Source organism: Theropithecus gelada, chromosome 4 (assembly GCF_003255815.1).
Source record: "Theropithecus gelada isolate Dixy chromosome 4, Tgel_1.0, whole genome shotgun sequence".
Taxonomy (NCBI): Eukaryota; Metazoa; Chordata; class Mammalia; order Primates; family Cercopithecidae; genus Theropithecus; species Theropithecus gelada.
In genome coordinates this window covers 134,419,925-134,439,658 of record NC_037671.1, presented here as the reverse complement: position 1 = coordinate 134,439,658, position 19,734 = coordinate 134,419,925, and the positions used below count along the sequence as shown (strand labels likewise).

Sequence of the window (19,734 nt, the reverse complement as noted above, 5' to 3'; positions counted from 1 at the left end):
CCCACCATCACACACACACACACACACACACATGCACACACCCTTAGGAGGTTCACACTGTTATTTCAACGTGAATGCTTTGCCCTTGGGTATGATAATATGACCAACAAATTTTTATTTCATGGGATCTGGCCATTATTTGCTGAGATTTCAATTTATGACGTACTGTGTCTCAAGGTTCATTTAGGTTGTCTGATTTAAAGAATTAAAATCTACAATGCCAAGCTGAACTAGGACATCTTCTTTTTCAGTGACTAGGACATGGTGAGCATTAATATATAACCTTGTTCTGAGATGACGCAGAGGTACCAGGTTAGCAAGTGCTGGTGATTATATGTGATCAGTGATCTTTCAGTGAATATTTATGCCGTGCTAGACACTATGCCCAGTGCTTTACAGGTATCTTCTTTCTCTCAGCAACTCGCTACACTACATGAAAAAATTGAGGATTGGAGCTACTAGGTGATTGCTCAAAGACCCACAGCTACTAGTAAGTGATGGAGAGCAAAGCTCCTGCTTTTAACCATATTTGCTTCCCTTTGGGTCTACAAATAAGAGTTTCTATATTTTCCATGACATATTAGCTTTTTAGTACTTTCAGATACGCATTTACTGTTTACATGCTCCTTGAGGTCATTAACCTTTTTCTAGAGGTTAAATGTTATGTCTGGTTTGCTATCATCAATTTGTAAAGCCTTCCTTGTACATCCAAAGTTGAAGTAATCTGAATGTCAAGATTAATAGCTCAGATACCATCTTGTTACATCAAAATTGTGTTAACTCTGAAAAGGACATACACGGCTGCCTTAAATTGAAAATATCGGGGTGTTGGTGTTGAGAACACCATCACTGTCACCACCAACCACTGCCATCATCAACAGCAGCTACCATTGACAGCATCATTTATGTGCCAGGAACCATGGCTGTTTTACATGCAGAGCCTCTTAAGTGCCACAATAAGCCAATAGAGTAGGGATTATTATCCTCATTTTACAGCTAAGGAAAGTTAAGCTCAGGGAGGTTGTGAAAGATCTGGATTTCAGATCTTCTCAAAGAACTTTAAGTTCATCCTTTTCTTAAGTAGGTGGACCTCTAGAAGCCATGTTAAAAATGAATTTTAAAAATGAAGATCAGTGTCTGATCTATAATTGGCACCTCTGCAGCAATTTGGGATTATTCTTTGACTTGGGAAGATTCATGTGAGATCCCACTCCCACACACAACAGCAAGCTATTGTGTTAGATATTCAACCCGCGCCAACACAAAATTCCTCTTACCTATTATTTTGTCATTCTCTAATCTTTACTTCATGATGGCATCAATCAAAAATATCTGTCAAATGGGGACTTAACCTTTCTTTGCAATGTAAAACCTTCCATAGAATTCCCACCACGTCAGGGTTGGTGATAGCTTACAAGTCATTTTGGCTGACCAGTTTTCCTTCTCCCATTAGGAGGCTTGGATTTCTTCTCTATATTGTTTATGGAGCAGGAGAATGGGACAGTTTATAACAAAAGTATACACATAACGAGATCAAATCATTTGTGGTAAACTGTTAGGAAATGCAGAAAGTTGTCCACATTCATGTTTGACTATACAGAGAACAAAACATGTGCTGTGATCAGTCAACACCTGACTGAACACCAAATGTCAAAGTATGTAACGCAGCTGCATGCCACAGGAAGTCAATTGGAATAACAATTTTAACAACTGATTTTGATATAATTTTTTTTTTTTTGAGACAGAGTTTCACTCTTGTTGCCCAGGCTGGAGTGCAATGGCCGATCTTGGCTCACTGCAACCTCCACCTCCCAGGTTCAAGCAATTCTCCTGCCTAAGCCTCCCAAACAGCTGGGATTAGAGGCATGTGCCACCACACCCGGCTAATTTTGTATTTTTAGTGGAGATGGGGTTTCTCCATGTTGGTCAGGCTGGTCTTGAATTCCCGACCTCAGGTGATCCCCCCAGCCTCAGCATCCCAAAGTGTTTGGATTACAGGTGTGAGCCACTGTGCCCAGCCTTGATATAATTTTATACTTACAGAAAAGCAGCACGAGTAGCTCAAAGAACTCCTGTTTACTTTTTACCTAGATTTACAAATTATTAATATTTTGCTCCATTTGATTTATCATTCTTTTTATCCTGAACCATTGGAGAGCACTTTTTTGACATCTTGTTCCTTTATCCATAAATATTTCAGCATTTATTTCCTATAAACAAGGGCTTTTAGAATAATGAAATTTCTGATCAAAATTAACATAGTTACTCTACATCAGATTATCTATGTAGTTCTGATCAAAGTTAACATAGAAGCCACCAGAATAAATGTTAAAATGTTAACTATAAGGAAACAATACTTTGCTTTCATGGATAAAGATAATAAAAATACTTCACCTTCATTCCTCATGAGAGGAATTTTTTGGCCTGTTTTGCTTATTAGGATGTTCCCAGACCTTGCGATGGTGCCTGGCACATGGCAGGTGCTCAGCAGATACCTGTGAATTTCTGAATGTGATGGTGTGATAGTACATTGACCACATGTGTAAACAAAGTATTTCTAAAATAAAGAAAGGCAACAACAGCAAATTATCTAGTTATTACTTTATTAGCTATAATTTAGAATTTGCAAGTGACAGAAAAGGGGAAAGGCTTCAGACGCAAAGGACATTTGATAAGTTACCCTTTGAAGATGAGACAAGACAGGTTCTAAGCTAATCAGATGTGGCCCCCATGTGGGCCTGCGCTCTTTTCACAGGTAGCGGTTCCTGATGTACTCTCGGTACATGGCGGAGTCCTCTTTTCCTAGGGGCTGCATGATACCTCGGCTGGCCTGGATGTGGGCTTGGAAGATCTCTGTAGATTTTCTGTCCACTCTTGGGGGCTGGACTTCATAGATGTTATCTTGCGAGAAAGCTGAGATGGGTGTTCTATAAAAGATGAATAAAGGAGGGCTGCATTAAAGAAAACGTAAGGAAGGACCACAGGGAGCGGTCTCAGAAGCACTTCAGAGTCGCTGGCATTGAATAAGCAGGCTTACTTTTGATAAGCCGCTGGGATGACCTCCCCAGTCCTTGCGGGGCTGGTTTTCTCCTCTGTCTGGAGGACAGGGCTGGACCAACACCTCTGGGAGCCCGACCTGATTGCACAGGCAGGGCACACCCCTCTCCTCTGTTCCCACATCCCTGTGCACACCCACATCTGTGTACCCATCTGTCTCCCTCACATGACTGGGAGCAACTTTAGCTAAGGCTGTAGGGACTTTTTGCTCTTTTTCCTTGGCACATGATAGGAACTCACTGGTTTTTAAGGGAAGATTTAGTAGAAATCCATGAAGCAAGGGATAATGAGAATGCCTACCTCACACAGTTGTAAAGAGGAGTAAATGAGTTTATATGCATATTTATATGTATAAAGTGTTCACTTAGCATAGTGCCTGGGAGCTCAGTAAATGTGAACTATTGTTAACAATGACAGGTACAGAATTTCTTACCACAATTCTGAACTTCTAAAAGCTGAAACAACCAGAAGTTACTTTGCTGGCAAAATGTAACCCAACTGAAACTCATTTTGTGGCACGTCCTAATGAGCTGACAATAATCACCCCCACTTCCTGTGAATATTAATGTGTCTAATTATTGGACATGGCCTCCAATCACGCTGGGGATATTATTATAAGGTGTATGTACCATCCTGCTATGCTAACTGCCAATTCAGAATTCTGCAACTCATCTGGCCTCCGGCTTTTGGAAGACGGCCTGTGGGTAACAGGCTGCCGCGTCCTTCCTTTTTGGGGTAAATTGAGAAGCACCCAATAATCTCTCTATTCAAAAATATCCCTCCATTCCCACCCCACTCAGGCTGCCACAAGCTTAAAATTGCCATCCACCCCTTGGGGAAGGCACTGTCTCCAGAAAGGCCTTGTCAAAATGCAGCTCCGTGTCTGACATCCTTAGCAGGAAGTAAGCCTTCAAGGGATGAGTCAACCAAAAAGTCAGGTATGATGCAGAGTGTGTGTGTGTGTGTGTGTATGGGGTGTGCAAGCACACGTGCATGCCCAGGAAGGTCATGAAAAGGGGACGATGGTAAGCTAACACGGCATTGTGAGGGGCTTGGGGGCACAATGACAACACACTCTGCCACTTGGCTCAGGGCTGGCCCTGTGAGAATGGGGGTGGTTGGCCATAACAGGGCACCCAAGATAACACAGGGAAAGAAAATCCGGAGAATCTATTCTGCTGAGCTGAGATCTCAGCCTTGCTAGGGTGCATCTTATCAGAGGAATCAGAAAGGCACCCTGGATGCCAAATTGTTTGGTCAGCTGGGACCCTGTGGAGACTCCCTGCAGTGAGACACAGAACTGGACCTCAGACCCAGCTGGGTCTGTATTTGAAATATCAGCATTTCACTGGACACTAGATAGTATGGTGACATACAAAGGAAGACGGAAGTTGTACAGTAAAACCCCCCAAAAGGGCTCTATCTTCATAGGATGGGCTACAATTAAATGTGGGTCTTTTTTATGCTCCCAGCAAACAGTCAAGATAGTTTACTGTACTTTGCCTTTATCTAGAACAATGACACATCCTGAGATGACTGGAAACTACATTAAATTGCATTAAAATAACACAGAACCAGGGGTGACCAGGGGAGCAGGCTGCCCTGTCTGCACATGAGGCCCTTCAAAGGATCAGCGATAAGGAATCTCAGCTCCTTAGAGTAGGCTGGGTCTTTAAAGACTTCGATAGGAAGAGAGTCAATGACATTTTGGTTATAGAGAGAGCATGGGGACAGCAAAACTCTTACTGTACATGTTTCTCAAACACTGATCTGTCTTCAGCCTGTCAGAGAGCCATGTCAATGGCAGACCAACAAGAAAGATACTGCAGTCCGGAAAAGGTTGAGGGTTTTATCGCCAAGCCAACATCGACGGCACAAAGAAATTATTTATAGATCAAAGTATACAACGATATTAATATACACTAAAGAAATTTATGTATTTGTTATGTCTAATGCTGCTAATCTCTATCTTTTGTAGACTCATTTGTCATCAGATTCACTAGATTAAAAAACAGTGTGTATGCATGTGTGTAGATGAGACATGGTGTGTATATATATACACACACACTATATATATATAGTTATGCTTTATATCCACTTATATATGTATACATATTCTTTAAAAACAATGCAGAAGAAAGGGATATATATATATATTTTTCAACCATCCCCACCAAGTACTGTGCTTTAAGTGAAGCCATGTGAACTTTTATAATGGTCATTCTATCGTGCAGATATTGGAACAAAAATATAGTTAATGAGCATATGGGGTTTGGAGCCGATAAATCTAGATAACATATTGTAACACCTATTATTTCCTAGGTAGAGCTGGAACATCTTGTCCTTAAAATGTGACTGTTTTTGTTTTATACTGTTATATAGAAAAGATCAATGAAATACACGATAGAGACTTAGAGGCTGCTACAAGGTTGGTAAAGTTTCTGTTGAAATGCCATTATGTATCCATTAATTAAATATAAAAACTAACAATATTTACCCAATATTTATCATTGAAAAACTACTGTGTTTCACATTTATCAGTGCTTTTCACCTTTTTATTGCAAAATAAATCCGATACAGAAAATCACACAAAACAACAACATAATTATTATAAAGTGAACATCACCCAGGTCAACAAACAGAAATTCTGACAACCAACCCAAAGCCCCTTCCAGGTGCCCCAACGCAATCACAATCCCCTACCCTGACTCATAAGTAACCTTCTCCTGACTTCTATAGTGATCATTTGTTTGCACTTTTAAAAAAAGACGCTGTCATTCAAATGTGCATCCCTAGATTCTATAGTCTTGTTCATTTCAAAAGTGTGATATGCCTTTTAATCTACAGATGCTCTCATCGTTCTTTTTCTTTCTTTCTTTTTTAAGAGACAGGGTCTTGCTATATCTCCTAGGCGGGAGTGCAATGGAGTGATCATGGCTCACTGCAACCTCGAACTCCCGGGCTCAGGCAATCCTCCTGCCTTGCCCTCCCACAGTGCTGGGACAGGCTTGAGCCACCGAACCCGGCCTCTCACCTTCCTTTTTCTTACAATGTATCTGCTGAAGAATCTGGGTTGTAGAGTTTCCCTCAGTTTGAATTTAGCCGCTTGCATAGTCAAGATGCAGTTCCTCTGCCCTTTATACGTGCTGTGGGTCAGCAGGTGGATCCAGAGGCTGGTGAGATGCTGTTTTGATTGCTTTGGGAAGACTATGGGTGGTGGTGTACTCCTGCATCAGGAGGGCCACAGTGTCTGGTTGCTTATCTTTTTTATGTTAACAGCCATTGAGGCCAATGCCTAGATCCAGTAATTCACTGGGGCTTGTCAAATGATCACTTGACACTTCGTCTTCAATCTTTTTTAATGTCTTTCTTCATTTCTTTTTAAAGCTTTGTATTTTAGTTCATTTTGAAATAGTATGTTTCCGTTTTAATCTCTTTTATTATCTTGTCTTTCTGATGGTTTTGTTGTGTGTAGGAATGTTATTTTGCTGTTCTTTATAATTCTATGATGAGATTGGCCCTTGATACTTTTCTGTTGCTTATTGTGCAAAATTAGTTTTGCAGAGCCTTAAGATGATGTTGCTCAGGAAAGATTCACTTAACTTCACAGAACTCTCTGGTTGTTTCAGTGAAGTGTTGAAAACTACCGCAGCTTGCTCTCTGAGGTTTCCTCTCTGCTCCCCTTACTCAGTGTCATCTGGGCTTTCTCCCTCCTTCATCTCCATTGTCCTGCTCAATTTTAATGCCACTGTCAGCAATTTCACCTGCCGTGTCCAGGAAGGGAGTTTTGGCCATTTGGGTTCAAGAGTGTATGTGGCCTAGACGGCCTCAGCCCCTTTCAGAGCTCAGCAAAAACCCCTTGCACTCCCCTGGTACTGAATTGGGTGAACCCCTTCTGTTTCAGCTGCAGTGATTTCTGGCAACTACCTGTGAGCTATTTTGGGGTTCTCCTATTCTCAGATGCCCCACTATTCCCTCCTGCTTCTTCCCCTTACACACACACTGCTATCATGCAGGTCTTATGGTTGTGGGTGGTTGACCTCAACAGCCTCTAGATTTGTGGGTGTGTGGGGATACTGTATCACATACTTTTGAGGTACGTGTTGTCTGTGGGTACCTGGTTTTGCTAAGCAGTTGTTGTTTTTTGTGTGAGGATTCAGAGAGATTTTAAAATGATGCTGCTGCAGCCTTCTTCCAGAACCGACCAGGCTCTATTTTTAAAAGTGTATTTTTCACCCATGCCTCAAACTGAGCCCTACATTTGCTATACTGTCAGCTGCAGGGCTCCATTTTCCTTGTTCTGGAGATGGGCACGGCCACGCCACCCCTCCTTACCCAGGGCTGCTCTCAGAGAAGCTCCTTCCCAGCTCAACTCCCACATCTACTCTCGCAGGACCTGTTCCCTTCAGAGACAGTGCATACTGCAGATGTTCAGATGGACCAGCTATCTGAGTGATGGGAGACTTCGGGGGTGCGGGTGAGGTGGGAGCCCTCTTAATCTTGTGGTTTTTGCATGTGGCTAATCAGGTATTGCCTATATAGCAGTAGAGGTACAAGAAGAGTGAGAGAAATGTTTTAAATGACTACTTATCAGATATACTTCTATTGTAGCTAATGGAAGATGATGGTACACCATCTATTCTAATGTGAGCTGCGGTCTCAGAAACATTTGACAGTCGCTAGATTGAATAAGCAGGTTTACTATTAACAAGCTGCTGGAATGACCTCCCCAGTCCACTCAGGGCTGTTTTTTTTCCTCTGCCTGGAGGACAGAGTTGGACTAGTACCTGCCTGGGAGCCTTGCCTGATGGATAGGCAGGGCACGCCCCTCTCCTCTGTTCCCACAGCCCTGTGCACACCAATGTCTGTGCACCCATCTGTCTCCCTCATGTGATTGGGAGCAACTTTTGCTGAGGCTGTACAGACTTTTTGCTCTTTTTCCTTGGCATATAGTAGGGACTCAACAGCTTTTTAAGGAAGATTTAGTAGAAATCAGTAAAGTAGGGGATACTAAGAATTCCTACCTCACACAGTTGTTGAGTGGAGTAAATGAGTTTACATGTATAGCATAGTGCCTGAGTGCTCAGTAAAGGTGAACTATTGTTAATTACATGGCCATGGTGGGTCATGCCTGTAATCCCAGCACTTTGAGAGGCTGAGGCAGGTGGATCACTTGAGGTCAGGAGTTCGAGACCAGCCTGGCCAATATGGTGAAACCCCGCCTCTACTAAAATTACACAAAACAGCAGCTCGTGGTGTCAGGCACCTGTAATTCCAGCTACTTCAGAGGCTGAGGCAGGAGAATTGCATGAACCCAGGAGGCGGAGGTTGCAGTGAGCCGAGATCAGGCCATTGCATTCCAGTCTGGACAACAGAGTGAGACTCTGCCTCAAAACAAAAACAAAAACAAAAAAAAACAATTACAGATACATAATTCCTATCTGCAATTCTGAAATCCCAAAAGCTATAATAACCAAGTTACTTTGCCGGCAAAATGTGACCCAACTGAAACTAATTTGGGCCTTGGGCTTCATGGACAAAGAAGCCCTGGGTGGCTACCCAAGGACCTCACTCCACCATCTGAGCCGAGTGCCTTTACCATTGTTGCCTAGTGGGATGAGGTCACTACTAAGAACAAATAGCAGTTGTATGTTTCCCATACTCCTCCTTTCTGAGTGAGAGTTTTAATTTTCCTTTGCCACCACTGTATATTGGGAGCAAAGAGGCAGTCTTTATTTACAGGTCACTAGGTGGTAAGAAGCAGTATCTGGACCTGATGAAGAGAGCTGCACATACCCAGAGATCCCAGACTTTGAATGGGATGCAGAAATTTACAAGGGACGGAGTGGGCCCTACTTATAGCAAGAAGAGTATGCATGGGTAACCGGGAAGCTAGAGGGCAGATGGTGACACATGACATAGATGAGGCTCCTCACCATCCACTGCATTCTCCATCTAGTGTGCAGCAGCGGAAAAGCAAAAATGAATATCCCAGGATCCCTTGCAATTCAGGTTCAAAATGCAATTTAGGTTCTACCTACGACTGGTACTCAAGTGCTTTGATTTGGAACTGGGTCATATGGAAAGCAGCAAGATGCAGGGTATGTGTTTTGCAGATTGGTGGCATAGGTGATGTGCTCTTGAGTTGGGCACTGTGGTAATGGCTTTTTGAATACAGTAGTTCCCCCTTATCCTTCAGGGATAGGTTTCAAGACCCCCAGTGGATGCTGGAAACTGCAGATAGCACCAACCCTCATATATCCTGTTTTCCTATACATACATACCTATGATATGGTAATTTATAAATTAGGCACAGTAAGAGATTAACAGCATACCTAATAATATAATAGAACATGTATGACGATATTCTGTAATAAAAGTTATGTGAGGCCAGGTGCGGTGGCTCATGCCTGTAATCCCAGCACTTTGGGAGACCAAGGCAGGCAGATCACCTGAGGCTGGGAGTTCGAGACCAGGGTGACCAACATGGAGAAATCCCATCTCTATTAAAAATACAAAATTAGCCAGGCATGGTGGTGCATGCCTGTAATCCCAGCTACTTGGGAGACTGAGGCAGGAGAAATGCTTGAACCCAGGAGGCAGAGGTTGTGGTGAGCCAAGATAGTGCCATTGTACTCCAGTCTGGGCAACAAGAGTGAAACTCTGTCTAACAACAACAAAAAAAAGACAAGACAAAAAAAGTTACATGAATAGTGTCTCCATCACTCAAAATGTCTTATCGTTCTGTACCTCAGGTAACTGAAACTGCAGAAAGAGCAGCTGTGGATAAAGGGGGACTACTGCGGCTGGTTTTGGAGCCAGCAGCTGCTGTGATAGCTTCCTGATGAAGGCAGACACAGCAGCTCCTCTGATGGTTTGCCATATGGTTTTGGGAGTCATTTGTGGAAGTCTGGTCTAGAGTCTACTTCTTCAGCTCTCCAGTGATCTGGAAACTACCTAAAATCCTATAATAAGTCACTTTCTGTTTCATTTACCTAGAGCAGATTATGCTTTCTGCAACTGAACCCTGGCCAGCACAGTCAGCTAACTGGTAAAGAAATCCAGTGCCAGCCCTCTTATTTTAACCAGGAGCAAGCTCCCATGCACCCAAGAGACCCCGTTCCTAGATGGTTCTGGCAGAGAATGAACTCTTTCAGCAGCTGAGCACATGTATGTTTGCTCCTCAGGAGAGAGAGAGGACAGTCTGCCACAGGCACATATATGAGTGGCAATGGTGGTACTTTTTATGTTTTAGCCTTTGCCGTTGATATTTTGTGTTGGTCCAGGTAGAGTAGAACTAAACTCTTTTTTTTTTTTAACACACTCTCTGAGAGCTGTAAAATAAAAAGGCCATTTGTATTTTAAAAATAACTTTTGGTTTTAGAGAAATAAAGCATGATGATTTTCTGACCTGAAATAGGTAAAATGCTTCCAATTCAGAATGCAATTTATAAACAGCACAATTTCCCTCCCATTTGCAGGACATACTGTCTACCTTAGTATAAAAAGAAGTGCAGTTTTTCTCTGTTTCAGCTGCGTTTATTATCACAAACACTGGGGAAGCATCCACCAATATATGGCTGCATTGTTTGTAGGCTCTAACTCTAACATTTCGGCTGTTGTTTAATGAGAGAGGGCTTGGCTCTGAGCCACAGGCAACATGGACTGGTTCTCCTCACAGTACTGGGTCTGCTCTGAAAGGGCTTTTCTGCCAACAAAGGACAGGTGGCACATTAAGCACACAACAGCTGTTCTCAAAGGGCAAAGAATGTAACTGCTCCTCCCAGAGCCATCCTTTCTCCCTGCCTGGATGCAGGGCCAGACGTTTCCTCTGCACAACTGGTCATCCATCAGACATTTATACAGGGACCTTTTGGAGGGATCAGTCCCTTCTGTCCTCACATTTCCTAGAACAGAAGCAGCGGTGGCCACTCCTGCTGTCACTCCTGGAAACTCAGACCAATGAACTACAGTAATGGTGTGTGTCTTATCTCCCACATGGAGGTGATGATGCCCTACTTAGGTTCTTCATGTCCGTTCTGATAGTCCCATCTTTTCCTGGTTATTGATAAAGAGTCACCATTGACTTTGTCATGTCACATCATTACATTTCTTGTGACTTTCATCTTTTTTCTAATAAACTTTTAATTTTAGGCCCACATTAGATTTACAGAATTACTGTGTAGAAGACAGAGAGTTCCTACGTATTCCATGTTGTTTAATGAGAGAGGGCTTGGCTCTGAGCCACAGGCAACAAGGACTGGGTATCCCACACAGCACTGGGTCTGTGCAGGATACAATTTCCTGTCTTATTAACACCTTCTTCCATTAGTATGGTACATTTGCTATACTTAATGATCTGATAGTGATACATAATTATTACCTACAGTCCATACTTGGTTTTTACCTAATGTCCTTTTACTGTCCCAGGATCCCATTTGGGACACATTACATTTAGTCATCACGTCTCCTTAGGCTCCTCTGGGCAGTGACAGTCTCAGGCTTTACTTGTTTTTGACGACCTTGACGGTTTTGAGGGATGCTTAACCTGCATCTTTTCAGAGTTTTCCTAAGAATCACAGAAAACTGTCATTTGGAAGAAGGTATCAGTAGGATCATGAGCCTCCAAAACAAGACCTAAGTGTCTTGAGGTTACAGACGGATGAAGTCAGGGGTGCTCTGCCCAGTGGATGCCCCACTGGCTACCAAGGACATTCCTGTGAAGGATCCAGCAGAGCAGCTCCCCAGCCTGGCTGTTACATTCAAATGGGAGAATTGTACAAAGTACAGATTTCCAGGCTTTGGCCCAAGTGTACTGGATTAGAATCTCTAGCAATGGGGCCTTGGATTCTGTATTTTTTTATCCTTTAAAAATAATAATGCTAATTATTTTTAATACTGGCAATTATAAAGAAAACATGGCCTATAATCTGTTAGTATTATTAATATAAATAAAAGTATAAATGTGGAAAATTTAAACAGTAGTCAAAAGTCCAAAATGAAAACTGAGTGTCCCCCATAATGTAAACACGCTCTAGGAGCACTCTGGTTGCTCCCTTTTTTTATTGTTTTTTGTTTGTTTGTTTGTTTGCTTGCTTTGGAATTTGCATTTCAACAAGCTTCCTAAAATATGTCAGTGTAACTGGAAAACTGGAACCCACTACTATAGAAACAATGAAAAATTCAGCTGTCGGGGAGCACGATGTCCCTTTCAGTGCCGACTGCCCTTATGTGATCATAAAGCCATGCTCTTCCCCTTCTCCACTGCACAGGCCAGTAGTAGAGCCCTCAGATGGGCAGACATCTGCATGGAGAGCAGCCTATGACAGCCTGGGGGATGCTGGCACCAAGCAGCATGAGGAGGACATTCTCATTAAGGGGGAGGGGGGCAGCCTGGAGTGGGGAGAAAGAGCCCAGGCAAGGGAAGGCCATCCCTCCAGAGGACATCCAGTGTAGGGAGTGAGAACCTGGACGCAGAGAGGAGGGCATGCATGTGGATGCAGCCTGAGGAGGTATGTCAGAGCCCAAGCAGGGAGAGGCAGGCATTGGAGTCCACATGGAGGGGTGGCCTGGGGCCCGCGGGGAGGAGGAGGGCATCCCTGTGGGCGGGTGTCTCCATGAGTGGAGTCAGAGCCTGAATGGAGGGTGTTCATGTGGGGGAAGGGGTGGATGCAGTGGTGATGGCCAGCTGGTTATGTATGGGGGGATAAATCCAATAAATATAACAAGGGTAATGGGAGTCCAGTTTCCTAACTGTTGGAGAAGGCAGTTACTAGCAAGAACAGGGAGAAGGCTCGAATAAACCCTGGATACCCTACAATTAGAAGAATCAGTATGAACTTATGGATTTAAATATATATTTAGCTGCATTTTATTTATAAAAATATTTGATATAATACATAAAATAGACATGCATGTATATACCTACATATACATTTTCACATATATGTACATGTACACATAAAATTGTGAATGTGTTTTCAGTGGGCCTGGGGGCAGTGACACTCCAATGGCAACAGGTACACCTAATGCCCAGATCTTGGCTTTAATGTCATTTTCCACTAAAAATAATCAGGGATCCTTAGAGAAATGACTGATTTCAGGGCTGGGACAGACAAAGGACATGATGAGCCTAGAACATCTTGTGCCAGAAATCAAAGACGTATTCAAAGGCTGATGAGGACATATCCAAAGAACACAGGAGCCAGGCTGAGGAGACTCTGGTGAAATTTGGAACACTCTGAGCTTCACAACAAATAATGTCAGTAACAAAGTATATCCCATTGAATACACAGGAAGTTACGATCTCATAGTAAAAAAACAATGAAAAAAATGAAAATGTGATGAAGGATTTTTAGTTTCAAAGTACCTTCCATAAAATATTTATTAATTAAAAGAAAAAAACAAGCAACTTTAAGTAGAAAAGCTCAGAAGATATTGCTTACTCAAAGGATTAAAAAAAAAAAAAATCATTAGGCCAGGCACTGTGGCTCAAGCCTGTAATCCCAGCACTTTGGAAGGCTGAGGCAGGAGGGTCACTTGAGTCCAGGAGTTCAAGATCAGCCTGGGCAACATAGTGAGACTCTCATCTCCACAAAAAAAAATAAAATAAAATAAAAAATAAAAAATTAGCTGGGTTCGGTGGAACATGCCTGTGGGCCCGGCTAGTTGGGAAGTTGAGGTGGGAGGATTGCTTGAGCCCGCCAGGTCAAGGTTCCATGATCATACTACTGCACTCCAGCCTGGGCTACAGAGCGAGACACTGTCTTTAAATAAACATCATCAGTAACGGCACATACTGAAATTGTGTGCTCATGATAGGACGCAATAAAAAGAACTCACCATCACTTCTGTGATATTTCTGTTTGTATTTGTTATGTACCTTAAGCCAGTATTTATTATGTCACAGTTTCTGGAAGTCAGGGATCTGAGAGTGGCTTAGTTTAATAGTTCTGGTTCCCGGTGTCCCATGAGGGTGTAGTCAATCTGTTGATTACAGCTACTGTCAACTCAAGGCTTAACGGAGGCTGGAGAATCCTTTTCCAAGTTGTCTCACTTGGTTGACAGGCTCCAATTTCTCACTAGTTGTTGGCTGGACACAACAGTTCCTTATGGGCCTATCCACATGGCTGCTTACAACATGGAAGCTTGTTTCCCAGAGCAAGTGATCCAAGAGATAACTTTCACAACCTAATCACTTCTGCTGTATGCTCGTGGTCACAAAGACCAATCCCGGCACAATGTGGGAGGAGATTACATGAGGATATGAATAACAGGAGGTGTGGCCAACTTGAAGGTTAGCTACCACACTGTTATCCCCTGATTTATAAGCTGAAGATAATCATAAACCCAAATCAATGCCTATTCTATAAAATAACTGGGCGGCATTCTTCAGCGTGGCAAGGTCATAAAAATCAAGGAAGAGTGGAGAACTTTTACCAGAATGAAAAAGGCTAAAGAGACGTGACAACTAAATGCAACATCAGATACTGGACTGGATCCTTTTGCAATTAGGGACATTTTTGGGAGTACTGGCAAAAACTTGAATGGGTTTCGAGGATTAGAAAGTTGCAGTGTACTGAGGTTAATTTCCTGATTTTCCTGATTGTATTGTGATTTTCTAGGAGAATATTCTTATGTATAAAAATACCCACAAAAGTGGTAGGGAGAGAGAGGATATCAGGCCTGAAACTCACTCTCAAATGATTGGTAGTGGGGAGGGAATGGTCTCTGTTTTGTTATGGTAACTTTTAGATAAGCTTGAGATTTTCAATTTAGAAATGTATATAAATTAAAGGGACCTATAAGAGAAATTTAAAATTGTCTAGGTTAAAAAATTAGGTAGAATTATATGAAACTGCTATTTTTGTAGCTAAAAAGTGTAAATATTAGTGATTTCATATGGTACCATTTAACATGAGAAAATTACAACAAACTAATCAACACCAAAGATAATGAAATTCTAGATTTACATAAGAATACAAAATGATTCTGCGCCCTTTCGAGGATCTCTCTCCTGTAGTTACTCACCCTGTCCAGTGCCCAGCATCTGTCTCTGCCATCAGCATACAGAGAATCTGCTGTGTAACGCCTGTCTGAGGAACGATCCTTCCTCAAGTTCATATTCCCCTCCAGAAACTGTCCTATTCCTCTGTACCTTTTTATAGTAACATTTTTTGAAAGAATGGCTTCTACTCCTGATGTCCTCTTACTTCCCATTTTTTCCTGAATTCATTCCAAGCGGGCTTCCAAGGTTACCACCCATAGAAACTCTCTCACCAGGGTCATTAATAACCTTCCTGTTGCCTAAACTAATAACCATTTTTCTGTATTCTACACTGCTGCCCATTTTCCTTCTTGAAACACTTTTTTCTCTTAGCTCCCATGAAACCAACTCCTCTTGAGTTTCCTCCTATTTCCCTCTTTGCTTATATCCTTGTCCACTACAATTCAGAAAGGATCCACGGTCATCTTTTAGAGATGTAAATCAGAGATGCAGCTCTCTACTTAAAACCCTCTGGATGGTTTCAGAGTAACAGCTAAGCTCCTGTGAGAGGTTCCCTGAGATCTGGCCCCTACCTATGCCTCACTCCATCCCATAGCACATGCCTCTGTGCCTTTGACCCAAGTTTCCACTTGCATATTAGTCCATTTTTACACTGCTATGAAGAACTGCCTGAGACTGAGTGATTTACAAAGGAAAGGGGTTTGCTTGACTCACAGTTCAGCATGGCTAGAGAGGCCTCAAGAAATTTACAATCATGGAAAAGGGGAACAAGGCACCTTCTTCACAAGCTGACAGGAAGGAGAAGTGACAAGCGAAGGGAAAGAGCTTCTTATAAAACCATCAGATATCAAGAGAACTCACTATCACGAGAACAGCACGGGGAAAAACCACTCCCATGATTCAATTACCTCCACCTGGTCTCTCCCTTGACCCATGGGGATTATAATTCAAGATGAGATTTGAGCAGGGACACAAAGCCTAACCACATCAGCTTGCTTCTCAAACATGCCAAGTTTATTCCTGCCCTGGTCTTTTGTGTATGTTCTCTCTGCTTCAAACACTCTTCCCCAGTCATCTCATGTGGACTGCTCTTCTTCATTCAGTTCTCAGCTTAAACATTAACTTCTCAGAGAGAACTTTCCTCTAAGCCTAATTTACAACAGCTCCTGACCTGTACCTGCTCCAATCACTCTCTCGCATTCCCCTGCTTTGTGTTCTTCAGGGCATTTACCCTAATAGGAAACCGTCTTACTTATGTATTTATTAGGTCAATACCAGTCTGCCTACCCTAAAACAGAAGGGCCCTGGGGAACCTTGTCAGTCTTGTTCTTTACTGTGTCCTCAGTGACTAGAACAGTGCCGGACACATAGTAGGTGCTTAGGTATTTGGTGAATAAATAAATCACCTACTTTCTGTTTCAAGCTGTTAATGATTCCAACTATTAGATGACTTGTGGTTATGATAATAATTATAGATTCTTTAAAGGACCTCTATTCCAATCATCTTGTCCAACCTCAAACCAAATGAAGATGCTCTCCATCACATTGCTGGTAGAAGGTGATCTGCCTCTGCTTGAGTACTCGCAGTAATGGAGACCCAGGACTTTCGATCATGGGATGTTTACAGGCCATTGTCGATAGCTCTGTTTGTTAGAAAGATGTTCTCTTCAGCACTCTAAATCTTCCTCCCTATATATTCCACTTATTGGTCCCTGAAGCAACTCAAAAAGCCCTGCTTCACTTGACAGTGATTCAAATGTTACTTGCGGGAATGATCACACGATTCCTAATTCTCTTCTCTGAGATAAATACTCCCAGTCATCTCAACACTGCACGTGACATGAAAAATTATCCAACACTGCACATGAGAAAGGTTTGTGAAATTTTACCAGCTTGGTTTTTTAAAAAATAAAACCTTTCTAAGCATCTTATCTGGGAACTACAACACAAGAGTGTCCTTGGATATTCCGAGAATGTGGTCTCATTTCTCACAGCTGTCTTTCTGTTCTCTTAACAGCCTGGTTCTCTGCATCACACTCTTTCTGATACTGAGGGAACTGGGACAACTATAGACAGCCAGGCCTATATCTTTCCTAGGACAAAGCTTACCTTTTTCAGCATGTATGTTTCTACGTTTTCATTTCTAAACCAATTTTATATTTAGTAAGATGAGGGAAAACTTGGACTGCTCACGAATAAGCTTTGTGGCAAGGACTCTTTGCTGAGGGCACTAAACAACTTATTGCATGAGGATTCCATAAGTGAACACACAGTTTGGATCTTACTTCCCATTGGGCTTTGAATGTGTGTGCAGCACAGGAGGAAGAACGTTTGCCATGGCTAAACAGGCAGCATTTTAGTGATGATTTGTACCCTTCACGGGACGTAGACAACTGAGTGTGCATACAATAAATATTATTGAATGAAGCAGTGAGCAAGGGAATAAATGAACCAATTAACCAGATGATCCCAGAACTAATGCTGTAGCCCAAGCACCAGCAAGGCAGCCACGATCTGGACAGGCAAGGCATGGCTCACAGCTCAGCAATGGAAGGCATGGGATCAGATCCCAGGGCGCCTGATTCTCTGGCCTAGAATTCTTTCCACGGATTTATGCTACCTCTCTTTTTGGGCACCTGTGCAAATGAATTTCCAGTTAACTGGATAAGTACAAAGAATTTTGTTTTTAATAACTAAGTCACCGATCAACTTCCCTACATCCATATACCCTGAATGAGTATTCTAAGCCAATCACCATCAGCTCATAGCCTGGCAGTAACGTACTTAGGGGTTAGCATATGACCCAATCCTGGACATTTGGGCATGAGAAATTTGCTGAGTAGGTTCTGGGACTCCTTGCTCCTAAGGAGGAGACACAAAGTCAGGGTTTCCCTTCTTCCCTGGGCACTACTGTGTCTTACTGTGGCACCTGGAACTGCTGCGGCCATCTTGCTACCAGTCTGAGAATGGGGCAACACTGAGAATGGGGCAGCAGAGAGATGGAAAAACCTGCACATTTCATGATCACACGAAGCCCCTGAATCCACCAACTCTAGAGCTTGCCCATCTGCAATCTTTCAGGGAAGTAAGATAATAAATTATCTTACGGTTTAAACCAGTTGAGTTAGAGGTTCTGTTAGTTGGAACTGAAAGCATCCTAAGAAGTTCAGACCAGTTTTTGATAGAACCCTTTAAAAAGAGAACATCTGCTGCCCGCATTCCTTAAAAAATAATAAATCATAGGAAATAACATTCCTTTAACCAGTCACAGATATCATTCTGCTGGCAAATACCGAGCAAGGCTATAACATAATAATGCCCCTGGTTGCCTTAGTAATGCATATTGACATAAATAATCAAATACTCTATGTGAACAAGTTCTCAAACTTTTCAGTCTCAGAATCCCTTCACACGCTTAAAAGCATTACTGAAGACTCCAATTAGCTTTGGTTAATATGGATGATATCTAGTGATATTTACCATATAAGACATTAAGACAGAAGTTTAAAAAATCTTTATTAAAATAACAAACCCAATACATGATAGCATAAACAACTTCTTAATGAAAAACAACTATATTTTTAAAACAAAAAAATTAGTGGCAAAAGAAGCAATGTTTCACAGCTTGCGAATCTTTTCTGTATCTGGCTTAACAGAAGACAACTGGATTCTCAAATCTGCTTCTGCAAAATCTGTCATGATATACATTGTTCTGGTTGGAGTGTATGAAGAAAATAGGGCCTCCCAGAGACATGCGGTTGGAAAAGGAAACAGTGTACGCCTTCAAATACTTTTATTTGATACTACAAGAAAATCTGACAAGTTTCTTAAAGGTTAGTTTCAATGTACAACTGAAACTATCAATGAACTTCTCATACTCTCTTATCCACTGATGCATGCCACACTTGGAATGAATGCTTTTTACCCATGCATGAGTTTTAACAGCATATATTGGTCACTTGGAAAATACTGGTTCACCCAGATATGATGATCTTCTAAACGGTAACATCTCATTACACATCAAAAAATCACGTTTGTTAAGATTGCTACTGATCTCATTAAAAAATCTTAAGTATTGTTCATGGTGGTAGATACACGTTTTCAAAAATTCTGATTTTCACTTAAAAGATCTAACTTCATCATTGGTAACAAATACTGTAAACTGTTTTTCTTGAAGTGACAAGCTTACTTTGTTCATTTTTGAGAAAGTGTCTGTCAAATATCCAAGCCCAAAGAAACACAGTTTGTCTGTCAGTCGTTATCTCAATTGGTGTTCGGTGAAAAAAAGCAATGAGTTAGCTCACAAAAAAAAAGCAATGAGTTAGCTCACAGCTTAGACAATCACCACACAAGTCCTTTTCCTCAAGATAACCATAGTACTTTGAAATACAAGTTTTATGATAAGCAAGAAATGCTTTATGCATATTTTCCATTTTATCACAAAGAATACTAAAAAGACATGCATTCAAGTGTTGATAATTTTTACTGCTTTGTCAAGACTTAATAAAACTGGCATTTTTTTCTTTCTCTTTCTCTCTCTCTTTTTTTTTTGCTTTGAGTGTGTAAGAGTGAAGAAAATAATGATCACCAATACACTTTGGTGCCACTGCCGCTTTATGTTTTCTATCTTTTCCCTCTTCTTCCTTTGGTGACAAGTTGCTAGCCATTTG

General features: G+C 41.8%; 1 protein-coding gene across 1 annotated transcript in view; it reads right to left on the bottom strand.

The window, feature by feature from the left end:
• Positions 1-2,581: 2,581 nt before the first annotated feature.
• Positions 2,582-19,734, bottom strand: part of FIG4 (FIG4 phosphoinositide 5-phosphatase) — a 127,146-nt gene continuing 109,993 nt past the window's right edge. The window contains exon 23 of the mRNA XM_025382429.1: positions 2,582-2,927. Within this exon, the coding sequence (XP_025238214.1) occupies positions 2,750-2,927 (178 nt within the window). The 3' untranslated portion in view covers positions 2,582-2,749. The remainder of the gene's footprint in view (positions 2,928-19,734) is intronic.